Source organism: Anopheles gambiae, chromosome 2 (genome assembly GCF_943734735.2).
Source record: "Anopheles gambiae chromosome 2, idAnoGambNW_F1_1, whole genome shotgun sequence".
NCBI lineage: Eukaryota > Metazoa > Arthropoda > Insecta > Diptera > Culicidae > Anopheles > Anopheles gambiae.
In genome coordinates this window covers 106,918,101-106,930,752 of record NC_064601.1, presented here as the reverse complement: position 1 = coordinate 106,930,752, position 12,652 = coordinate 106,918,101, and the positions used below count along the sequence as shown (strand labels likewise).

Below are 12,652 nucleotides of genomic sequence, written 5' to 3'. Positions count from 1 at the left end.
TGTGAATTTCGAATTGTCTACATTGACCGTGGAGCGTGTGTCTGATAAGATATGAAACGCAGCCCGAGCGTTGGTGGGGTTTGGGGTCAAGGTGCACACTGTGTGTCTCTAAACGGCTAAACGACCATTAGGCATCTTGCGAGGCGTTTATGCGATCGGTACCCGAAGCAGCGACATAGAATTCGGGGTTCTCAAGTTCAAGGCGTATAGGGGAGGCGGTTTTTGGACAATCATCGTGCGAGATTGAATTTGATGCACTCAATTTGTGGAGTAGATCTGGATGGCTAGAGACCGTTCATTGCACAAAGAACCAACATTCATGTGCTGGTCGAGCGATCGGAAGCTAGTGGTGAGATATTGATCGTATGATGATGAGGGCTGACGTGAAGTACTTATTGAATTAATAGTATCTCAATAAATTATTATTTATGAACATAACCTCATGGTAAATGTATCAGTAATTATTATTTTATTTCGATTTATTGGCGCAGTACGATTATCTAGGAATGAAGCTGTTTAAAAAAAACCATTCAAATAATCAAATTTCGAATTTGAAGAGCGGCCCCGTGGTACATTCGTCAACTCGTACGACTCAACAATATGCCCGTCATGGGTTCAAACCTCATATAGGCTGCCCTCCCGTTGCAAGTACTGACTTTATCCGGCTGCGTAGAATTGAATAACATCTCGAAAGCCTGTATATAGGACGGCATGTCCGCGTTAGGACGCAAAGTAGAAGAATCAATTTTCAAATTTCAAATACTTTCGGGATCTTTTGGATAGTATATTAAGCAAAAAAGAAAAACATATGGAATCAATTACACTTGGTAACATACTGTATTACAGAATGAGATCAAACTACAAATATATTTGAGAGTTGTGGGTCTCTCCAATTTCTTGACTTCACGAATGACATCGTTGCGGCATGATGACAGCAAAGATGTGTAAGGCGATTCCCGATTCCCGACCCGATTCAAACGCGAAGCAGCAAGAATTGGATTAAGAGTCAATGCGACAAAAACGAAGTTCCCGCTCGCCGAAGGTGATAGGGCCCAACTGGGAGACAGTATATAAGTTGACGTTTTGGGACGGAAGTTACTTCGCACTACGACATCAGCAGCGAAATCCCGAGACGCATTGTACAGAGAAATCGTGCATATTTTGACCATCTGCTGAGATCCAGAAAATGTATAGATCGAACATTGATTCACCGGGCGGATCCTCTATCGACATGAGACTAGGTACATCCACAAGTACAGGTACATCCGAACGGACGATGTAAGAGATCTGGGAGTGTTTAAGCGACATTTCCTCTGGACCATTATAACTTACTCAACAATGCATTCTGACCTATTCCATCAGCCTACAATGCTACAAAATGACAGTTACTATTTAAACTTATCCTTGTATATCATGGCAATCGTTTAAAGTTAATTGCGATATGGTTGTAGTTTGGATATGAAACAGATCAAACAAAAACACAAAAAAGGTCCGGAATTCGAAGCTGTCCGCAATAATAATGAGAACACTACTAAGAAGATAACTACTGGAAGTATGGCTACTCTCTAACAGAGGGCGCTGATCCAAAAAAAAATGCTACCATGCACAATACCACTATCAGCAGCGTAGTATCTACAAGTGGAAGGTACTTGTTACAGCCCTAACTAGCACTGTCGCGATAAGAGACAAGCGAAGAAGGACATTCTCATTGATTTGGTGTTTGCTGGGTTTCTGCATCCGACAAATCATCGATAGTTACCGAACACGAGGTAATTGTTTTGTGTGCCTTATCTGCACCACACCACTGACCACGAAAGCGACGATAACCGGCTTTCCTTATCGCCGGTGGTTTGGCGCCCGATAAAGGTGTTGGGACAGCATGCTCCTCACAGAACGTCACGGATCGGGGCGCAGTTTGCAAACATCTTCGATACGCAAAGCATCTTATTTGTGTTACGACGGTGCGCGAAAGGCGAACACAAGCAACGGACGCGGAAGTGTAGCGGCAGGGGGGCAATGGGAAAGGCGCTGCACATGTCGGGCTCGCTGCCCAATTTACCAGCCCCACCGGAGCGGGCAGGAAGGCGCCGGAAGCTGATGAATCGATACTACCAGCGGCAGGTAAGAGGGGGTTGGAGTGCTTGTAATACATGTTTTTTTCAGTGTAGATTGGAGATGTTCTGAATTTGATTTTGAAATCCACAAGCTTTACGAAAGCTCTTGAGTTGTAGTAAACACCGCAATTAGAGTGCACTGACAGGTAGACGAAGCTTTTCAACCCTTCGATGCACATATCTTCGTCTGTCATTCTTTGCGTGTGATAACGCGCTCTGCCAATTACTACCAGAGAGCGCCGAGAGAGAGCATGCATTTGAATCTCTCCAACGGTGGCACTGAAGATATCTGGAGATATTGGAGCTAGCAGGTGAGGGAAAACGGTTCCACGACGCTCTGCCGTCATGCGCGGTACGCAAGAGGAAAGATCGAGCGAGATAGAGAGAGAGCGAGAGTATCGGGAAGCTTGCGTGCGTTGCGTGCGTACGAGCGAGAGCGTGTGTACACTGAAAGGACGACAGGACAGCAGTGACAGTAGTGACGCAATCGTTCCTACCGTGCATTCCGTTTGCTGGGGACGTTGGAGGGCGTACGGGCGGCAGGAAAGCGCGCAAAGTGGGAAAATTAGTGGGCCCCGATGTCTGATTCGATTGTCAGACGGAGGAAAATTCGCACCGTTCATTCACAACGAGCAGAGCGTTTTCATCCCAGCGCGCGCGCGTTCGTGTGTGTGTGTTTGTACAAGGTGTGTGTGTGTAAGTGTGCGTTTTACGGTGGAGCACACATGTGAGTGTGTGTGTGTGAGTGTTTGTGCGAGTTAGAAGAATCAATACACTGTACTCTCCGTGTCGTGTCGTGGCTTGCTGCGATTTGAAAGTAAACTGGAGCTGGTGGAGCTGGTGAGAAGTTAAAAAAAGAAGGGGTCAGTGAAATTTTCACACCGCCCGACGGCAGGCGCTATTTGGGTGCGTTTCGGTGAGGTTGAAGCTGTCCGCGCTCGCGTTCACGAAATGCAGGACGTGCAGTGCGTGTAGGTCCCGCTCCTGCTCGTGAGAGGATTGTGGAGCGTGAGTGTTATTACATAAAATAATCGAGTCACACGGGTGTCGGGTGCGTGAAAGGTAGAATTGTTCTGCTTTTTTTCCCAACTGGCGAAACCCTACGTGAGTTTTTGCTACGGAAAAAATGCGGAATGAAAATGTCGCTTGTATGTGATGGTGAAAGTAGCGTGAACATAGCGATACAGATAACCGACGGGAAACTCCCAAGAAGCCCACGGAGTTTTCCCTTAACGTGTATTTCGTGTGGGTGTGTGTGCGTGTGCGTGGGAGGGTGGTCATATCCTGTTTCAGGAAATCGCAATATCGCAAAAACGTTCTAAGATAATACAACTCATAATCTCCTCCCACACTTGGAATGTACGTTGGATATCGTGTACAAGGAAATGCGATGTGACAGCTCTATGTTCTGGATTATTGATTGGAAAACTGACACGGGACCTAGAACGAACCCCGCAGTGCGTGAAGCTGGTGGAGGGATTTTGGTGTAAGGAAATTCGACTTCACAGCACACAAGCGTTCGGTTCGTTCGTTCACTTTCCATTTGCCACACACCGATGCGTGGTTTCCTGCGGTGGCCTGCTTAGATTTTCGATGCAGTGAACCCGTGATCGTCGCTAGGTTTGAATGTCAAAAGTACATGCCCCACACATCCACAATGTGTCCCCATTTCCCACTCCCCAAACTTCCCATTTCAGCATAGAGCCTATTACTGCTTCCAATTAAAAGAAAATGTGAAGTGATTTTAGCATTTTTCTCATTCATTTCCCTGTCCGTCTAGGAGTGTGTGTGCGTGTGTGTTTGCTTCTTGGGTGGGTGAGCTGTGTAAGCATTGGCTGAATTTCCCACTGTGCTAAAGCAACGGCGCCTCCGGTTCTGGCACCGCCGTGTCCTATGAGTGTGCGAAGAAGCGTTAAATCGCAAAGGCTGCACTGGTGACCCGTGTCACCCATCTTCCCGGGCGGGAGCGTGTCTAGAGGTGGTTGTGTGTGTGTGAAGTGTGAAGAAATTGTAGCAAAAATAGTGGCAAAAAGCAGTTGCAAGCAAACCTTTTCAAAGAGAGCAAGCGGGTTTCGTACGAGTGCGGTTTTGGGAAGGAAAACATCGCCAAAATGCAGCCTCCACCACGAAAAGTAAGAGAACATCGTTTTCGGTTAAGTTTTCGTTTCAGTTCGCAAACCGTTTTTGGTTTTGGTCATTAAAGGTCGATGCTGCGTACTTGGAGTAATTGTTTTATAATTTATTTCGTCGCTGGTTTTGCTTATCTAAAATATCTTTTTACTGAGAATTTATTTACCATTTTCCATTTTTTCCTTTTCCAGGGCAATTACACAAAGTTTCTGAAGAACCTGCACACGGAGCAGCTGGCCAAGCTAGCGCTCAAGAATCAGAATGAGTGCGAGCTGCTGGAGGACATCCGGCAGTTTACGCTCAAGCGGTCCGCCATCGAGAAGTCATACAGCGAGGCCCTGCTCAAGATATCGTCCGCGTACCTGAACAAAAAGCAGGCATGCATACCGGAGATCAAGATGGACGGTGCGGATGAGAAATGGTACGAGTACGATGGTACACATAAAAACACACATATACACCCATTTTCCTAAAGCTAAAGCAAATTGTGTCTTTAGTGCGCCTAGACCGTAGGAGGTCGCTCGTTATATCTAAACCAGAGAGAGAGAGAGGGGAATAACAGGAAATGGGTGGGAGTGCTGAGAAAACATCAACATTATCGAGCGATTAGTCGCTTGGTGTGCCGTCCAGACCACCAGACCACCGGGCCCGGTACAAAATATGCAACGGATATCGCATTGGCTAATTGTCACTGTGGGAGGTGCACGAGAAAGCTCGGCTTGCTGGTGCCTCGTTTTGAAGGTGGCATGTGATGTTGGTGACATGTGTGCTTAGTTGAAGCCAAGGATGACCTTCCAAGGATGGTAAAAAGGGAGGAGAATCAACAACAAAAAAAGAAGAAAAAAAGACGCACATGATAAATATCCTTTCGGGGTATTGTCAATCGTGGAGCAGGTTTGACGTGCCGCCACCATTGTCATTCATTATGCATCAAACACCTTGCTGTGGTCGCTTTGTGGTTTGTGGTAGCGTGGAAAAAGGGCTTTCGCTTTTGGGACTATTTTTAGAAAGGTTTAGAGGAAGCGGTTGAGTGGGAAAATAGGCCGCTGTCGGCGCAGCCTGTAGTCGGTGTTACTGGTTGAAGAGGAGCTCATGATGGTCGTTTTTTTGTTGTTGGTTGCTGTTGCCGGTCATATCATTATCCCATGTCTTGGGGGAGATTCCTTGACCCTGGCAAGGTTGGGACCTTTGCGTGCTGGTTTCATTTTGGAGGTGTTCGGAGGTTATTATGATGGTCTGTGGTGCAAGGTGTATTGAGTTTTGTTTTGATGATGTAGAAGACTTCATTTTCCTGGAAAGTATTAATATTTTAAATCTCATTAGAGCTTGACATACCTTCACTCTACTGAGAGCGGCATAATTTTCTTGGAAATGGCTTCTGATGAGGCTAACGCGATGTTGGATAGTATTAAAGAAGTTTACAATTAATGTGTAACACTTCACATTTCCTTGAGACCCTGTTATTTTGCTGATGTTTATGTACCCATTGTGTCCCTAACGCAATGCAATTATGAATCCTATCTCTATAAAAAAAGAGATAATCTTATCTCTTTTTCATGCTTAAACTCATACGTCATTTGACGAGAACGAACAATTACAAAATAATTGAAACAATTAAATATAAATTTCCTACCCTTTCCGGGCGCAGGAACATGTGGAGCGTGTGGCAAACGGTGCTGGAGGAGAACGAAAAGTTGGCCCGCGCTCGGCTTGCCGCCGTCGAGGTGTTCCAGCAGCAGATCGCGGACGAGGCGAAGGTGCTCCGCAGCACCAAGCTGAACAGCAGCAAGCGCTGCATCGAGAACCTTGCCGTGGTGCAGAAAGAGCTGCAAAACTCGGTGACCGACGTGGACAAGACGAAGAAGATCTACTTCGACGAGGAGCACAGCGCACACGATGTGCGCGACAAGGCGCGCGACATCGAGGAGAAGCTGAAGAAGAAGAAGGGCTCCTTCTTCCAGTCGATCACGTCGCTGCAGAAGAACAGTGCGCGCGTGACGTCGCGCAAGGAGCAGCTGGAGGAGAAGTCGACGGGCGCCCGCAACGACTACATCCTCAGCCTGGCGGCGGCCAACGCGCACCAGAACCGGTACTTCACCATCGACCTGCAGACGACGATGGCGACGATGGAGAACTACGTGTACGAGCGGGTGGCCGACTATCTGGCACTGATCGGCCGCACCGAGCTGCTGACCTGCTCGGCCACGCAGAACTCGTTCGGCAAGATACGCGACCAGGCGCAGCAGCTGACGCGCGAGTACAACCTGCAGTGCTGCTACCTGTACTATCCGGTGCTGAAGCAGCACATCCAGTACGAGTTCGAGCCGTGCGATAACGATCAAGTGCGCAAGATTACGGCGGACCATGAGTCGGCCGCCGACACGCTTAGCCGCGAGGGCAAGCGCTGGGCGGGTCGGGTGGCGCGCGAAAGCAACGTCATCCGGGAGTGTGCGCGCAAGCTGGCGGTGTGTACGGCGCTCCGCGAGGCGGGCCACCGGACCGATCCGAACGACCAGAATGGGCCGGACCTGGAGACGAAGATTGAGGAGTTCCGCGAAAACATACGCAAGTCGGAAATTGCCAAGGCGAAGGCGGAAGCGCGGCTGGAGTGCTTGCGGATCGGCGGCATCAACGTGGACGAATGGATACAGGAGGCGGAAACGCTCAGCGTGCAGGAGATGCCGCGCTCGGCCAGCTCACTGTCGATGCGCACGGACGCGTCCGGTCAGGGGGTAAGTGGGGGTATTAGTCGATAAATTGTAAGAGCAACATGCTTAACACGTTTCTTCATCATTGCGTAGGAAAATCCCAGCTCGGACTCATTCTACGACAGCGACAATGCGGAGCAGGATCAGCCCGTCTCGGAGTCATCGCCCGCACCGAAGCAACCGGAGCCCGCATCGGACGAGTTTACGGCTGACAGCGATGATGATGAGGGTAAGTTAGCGGCCTCCAAACTCCATTAGCCCTTCTAAAGGCAATCCCATTCAAACCCTGTTGTGGCGTTTCCATCCGGCAGAGTTTGGCGTAGAGCAGGAGCGGCAAAAGATTGAACAGATTTCCCACGGCTGGGACGATCCGATCCAGGTCGACTGGGGCGCGGAAGAGGCGGCAACGGCCGCGGCCAGCAGTCAGGTTGCGTCCCAGGAATCTTCGACGGCAGCTGCACAGCCACGCGAACCGGCGGGCCAAACGTTCAAGTGCACTGCGCTGTACTCGTACACTGCCCAAAACCCGGACGAGCTAACCATAGTCGAGAGCGAACAGCTCGAGGTGGTCGGCGAGGGCGATGGGGATGGGTGGCTGCGGGCACGCAACTACCGCGGCGAGGAAGGTTTCGTGCCGCACAACTATCTCGACGTGGAGCGTGACACACCGGTCGATACGCACACGCCTGCCCAGCTGTCGAGCCAGATTTCGTTCTCGTCCGTGGACTACACGGTGGACAACGAGGACCAGGATCCGATGCAGGACTCGGGCCAATCGCCGGACCAGATTTCGGTCATATCGGCCCCGCGCAAGGTCAACAATCAGCTGTACTGTGTGGCGTTGTACGATTACGATGCGACCGCTGAGGATGAGCTGACCTTCGAAGAGGGACAGGTAAGAGGATTAGGATCGCTACATTCAACTAAACACCGCTGTACTTTCAATCTCTATTTTCCGCTTCAGATTATCAAACTCATCACCAAGAGTCCTCACGGTGTGGACGATGGTTGGTGGGAAGGCGAATTGATGGGCAAGATCGGTAACTTCCCTTCGCTGGTGGTGGAAGAGTGCGACGAGAATGGTGAACCGCTGACTGATGCTGAGGACGAATCTCCACCACCGTCGGCACCGCCAACGTTCGCTGCCCCGGCACCACCTCCGCCGATGATTCTGCATGAAGCAACACCTCCTGAAGGTCAAAGTCCAAGTACGCGTTACTCATTGCTTCTTAGTAGTAGTGGTAGTAGTAGTAGCAGTAGTAGTAGTAGTAGTAGCAGTAGTAGTAGAAGTAGTGTTTGCATATATTGTAGCAGCAGATTGGGTGCGGATGTAAAGGAGATTACTAAAATGCCCTTCCATCAACAGATTTGACCAACGAGGGACCAGCAATCGACAAGTTTGAGTTTGAAATGAACAACGTTCAACACGAGCAGTATGGAACTCAGTTCTCGGCCCCGCCACCATCACAGCCTCCACCGGGTATGTAGTTTTTGGAATGTTTCGGGGACATTCAAACTAATGTTGTTCTTCATGAATCTTTCGTTGAGATTCATTCATATCAATCTTCAGTGATGAGTGATACGAATCTCTAACTGAACCTCCTAATATTAGTCATTAAGGATCTCTGACGGTTCATAAATCGCTCAAATTCTTGAATTTTTGGAGGCTTCAAGATATTGAATTACTTCAGAATATCTAAGAATCTCAGAATATGTATGTTTCTCATGTGATTCGTGGATCTCTATCTGTAAAGGCAATCTCTAAAGATTCACGAATTTCATGACGATCTTCAGAGATGCACAAACTATCAGTTGATTGATAAATCTTTGGAAATCTTTGAAGATTTGGAGATTCATGAAACTCAACAATTTCCAATAATATGAATCAGAGTTGTCTAGCCATAAAATGATTAAAATATGTTGTTACAATTCCTTTTAATCGCAAACCCTTGCACAGTTGTTATCTGTGAGGATCCGGAGGTAAACTTGATTGTTTTGTTTTTAATATTTCTGAACAAAACTGTTTATTATCAGAGCATATCATTCTCCTGCCAGACATTGAACTGCATATACTGATAGATATTTCTACCTTTCCACAGGCCGAGGAGGCCGCTACCATGGAGGAGGAATCTCGACAAGGGGCTACCGCATCAGTCGCGGCCGCAGCGGCACCAGCAGCAGCACCAGCAGCTACTGCTAGTGCCGGCGACAGCAACCAGCTCAACTTTGCGCAGATCATCGTCACGGCCGCTACCCCGATGCACGACGAGCCGGACAAGAAGTTCCTGCCGACGGAAGAGGCACCGACGGCGGATGACGCCGAGTCGGAGATTGTGGAAAAGCAGGAGCAGGAGAAGCAGGAGATAAGCGGTAAGCAGAAATCTCACGAGCCCGAGGCGCCCGAAAAGCCACCGACGCCACCGACGGCACAGGAACCGGCGGCCAAACCGAAATCCGCCCCGCCCAAGCCGGCCAAACCGCCGTCACCGCCCAAGCCGGAAAAACCGGCCACCGCTCCGAAACCCACCAATGTGGCCGGCAAGAGCCCCTCGGCCAAGAAGCCGGAACGGGTACGGCCGTCCGCGGTACCGGAGCCGGAGCCAGAGCAGGAGGCGGCGGCGGCCCCGATTGAGGATCCGGTCGCACCGTTCGGGGATCCGGGTGCACCGTTCGAGACGAACTTTGAGGCAAACTTTGAGGCCGGGTTTGCGGCCAACTTTGATGATGCGTTCGGGCAGTCGAGCAGTCCGCCCGAGGTGCCGAAGCAGGTGGTCGGGGGCCGGGCAAGCATACCGGAGGAGCTGGAGCCGCATCAGCTCGCAAGGCTGCAGAATCTGAAGGAATCGAACGCATAAGGCGCCGGTGAGAGGACGCGTAGAGTGGACGGTATCAGTGCGCGGGGAGGTATTGTGAGCAGGAGAGGGGACGAGCAGAAGATGGGAGGACACACACACACACAATTACACGAAGTGGTTAATCGTTTACCGATGCCGATGCACTGTACAACGGCACCGTTCAAAACCGTTCTGTGGACGTCAGAGGAGAGCCGCGGCCATGCAAATCAAAACTACAATCTGCTGCAACAATCATAATACGTAGGGTATTTTGTGCAAAACTCAATGGTGAATGGCAAACGGGGGCCATGTTCAATTGTGAGAGATTCATTTTTAATCGTTGTATGTGTGAGTGTGTTTGTGTGAATTGGAACGGTCGTCCAAATGGGGTTTTTCGTTGTTGCTGTAAGTCATTGTCATTGTCATTATCGTTGTCGTGTCAGGTATACAGATGTTAGGAGAACGTCGTCCAACGGGATATTTAGTGTACTAATCAAGATCAAAGCTGCTAATGCATTTAGATCCCAAACAAATAGCATCACCATTACCACTACTACTACCACTACTTTGCCGTCTGATAAGCGTCAGACGGCTGGTTAGGCTTCCTTTGCGACGTGGACGATGGGGGTTTGCCTTTGTGATAATAATGCATTTTAAGTGGTGCCGTCTCGCCGGCTTTCAGCGGACGACCAAATTCGACCAATCTACTAAGAAAACTATGATAGACCGTATCTTTCCCCACTCTCTTCTACCAATATGGTATGGTTAAAACGCGACACGAAAGCTCATTGCCGTAGCGATGAAGCTTTGTGTCGTAAAAGGATTGAAATAATTCGCATTTTTTTTCCCAGCTGATCTACCCGGCTGGAGCGGACATTTTCCCCACATAGTTTAACATATCACAGTGGAAGCCATTCGTTGCGTTGTTTCATTTGAAAGTAACGACCAAAATCATGCCCATACTCTCACTAATCTCTCTCTCTGTACTGCACCTTACACCCGTCCCGATTGTGTAGATTCGATTCCACCACGAATCTCCCAACAGCTGCACTCTTCCATTCTGTCCCAGGCTCTTGCAATGTGTATAGTAGATTCCTTCCTTGTGCGTTTTCAAGCAGAGATAAAGTAAACCCTATTGCCTACTATATCGCGTTATCCTATTACGAAATAAATTAGGTTTGAAGTAAAACAACGCTCGATGTCGTCGTGGGGTGGTGATACAGGAAGAGTCACCGGAAGTCATCCACACACACACGCCCCGACTTACGACTGTAAGATTTTAGACTACTTAAAGCCTCTTGGTTCGTGAAAACAAGGGCAAAACTATACTCATTAGTCAAATTCCACACGAAACTCACCGGAACAGCATCACAGTGTTGCCGTTATGTATTAGCGCGCGCGTGTGTGTGTGTGTCTGATGGAAACACAATCCTCTAAGCATTATATTGCCGAACGTACAATAATTACTCGATCTACAATTCACGGGTAGGAAGAGATGGTCGCTAGCAGAGCGGCCATTACACCACCATTACCTTTCATATACATACATATATAACTGTATCTATAGTTTGCGTTGCGCTTAGATAACCGAATGTTGTTCATGCTTCGATGTTTCGTTCGGCAAACGAACACACCAACCGTTTTGTCTTGGTTCTAGGAGCGCATTTAACGTTGGAAAAAGAACACTAGAAAGCAAGCGTAAGCCGCAGATGAGTTTCATTGCACCAGCAATCAGCTGTGTAACTAAAGCGACAAAGTTTAAGAAAAAAACAGAGTATTATTTACTACTACTAGGCTATCCTATTGCAATACCAAAAAAAAAAAACATATTCCAATGCATTGTTCTAGTGCACACTAGTGACACAGTATCTAAGTACTGGTAGGTTCTTTACTGAGATACATAAAAACAAAAAACCATACACAATCGTATCGTAATGCTGACAGTGGGAGCATTTGGTCAAGGGTCCCCCATATACCATTTAGAGGCAATTTAGAGTGACTTGCATGCTCTGCAACACAACATGCCTGCGCTGTAGAAACGTTAAAGAAAAGGCCTTTCCAATAAGATTCTAATAATACGCACTACAATCTAAAGCAAACGTTATGATTTACCTTGATACGCGTTGAATGTAGAAAACTCCTGTTATAACACCACCCAACACTAATCAGCCTTCATACTCTGGTAGCGGTTGAATTGACTCTCTCATAGCTTCAAAACCCATCGACGTTCTGTGTGGAAAAGTGAGAAACCTTGGCGAGAGAGACATCCCTTGACGCGCACAAAATCACGCTTGCGCCCGGTACTGTAAGATACTAGTAGAAGCAACCGTTAAAGGAACAAATCACGAAAACCCCCCCCCCCCCCCTTGCAGAAACAGTTAGCATGTTAGGTCAAAGTTAATCAAGCGCTTGGCAAAGGCTGACGTTACATTGGATATCCTTATAGCAAAGCCGTCATCATATAGTGAGGTTATTCGCTTGGTTTGCCTTCAAGAAGTTGCAGCAGTGAGCAGCAGTCAGTAAGGGTTACACTAGGTTAAGCCTGGTTTGATGTTTAGTTCGCGTGCATAGACTAAGAACATACCGATTATGGCAGCTCGAAAGATTGTCCCATAGCAAACGAAGTGCCATTGTGGTTGTGTTGGTCAGCTGCAGCGTACTTGCGAAGGGAATGCACAGAAGTAAATGCTATGAAATGCTTGAATAATAATGCCACGAAGGGCGTGAGGTACGCGTCAATAGCACCACTATTCGAACGATTCCTGTATAAAATTGGAAGCATCTCTCCCTCTCTTGACAGCCTCTCTAGATAACGCTCTTACTACTACCCGCTATTGAATTGAAACCAGAACCGAAAGGAACGCAT

The 12,652-nt window shown here is 48.3% G+C and overlaps 1 protein-coding gene across 9 annotated transcripts; it reads left to right on the top strand.

The window, feature by feature from the left end:
• The first annotated feature begins 1,858 nt into the window (after positions 1–1,858).
• LOC1270288 (protein nervous wreck) lies at positions 1,859–12,137 on the top strand. 9 transcript variants are annotated; one of them, XM_061650552.1, is made up of 10 exons: positions 2,298–2,800; positions 3,895–4,246; positions 4,436–4,665; positions 5,893–6,976; positions 7,046–7,181; positions 7,264–7,847; positions 7,917–8,160; positions 8,319–8,432; positions 8,910–8,932; positions 9,052–12,137. In XM_061650552.1, the coding sequence occupies exons 2-10, from the start codon at positions 4,226–4,228 to the stop codon at positions 9,805–9,807; spliced, it is 3,192 nt and encodes a 1,063-aa protein (XP_061506536.1). In that variant the 5' UTR covers positions 2,298–2,800; positions 3,895–4,225; the 3' UTR covers positions 9,808–12,137. The 9 variants fall into 9 exon arrangements, with proteins under 9 accessions (XP_061506538.1, XP_061506530.1, XP_061506529.1 ...); XM_061650551.1 differs by having other exon boundaries at positions 2,298–2,954; XM_061650550.1 differs by having other exon boundaries at positions 2,298–2,977.
• Positions 12,138–12,652: the final 515 nt, after the last annotated feature.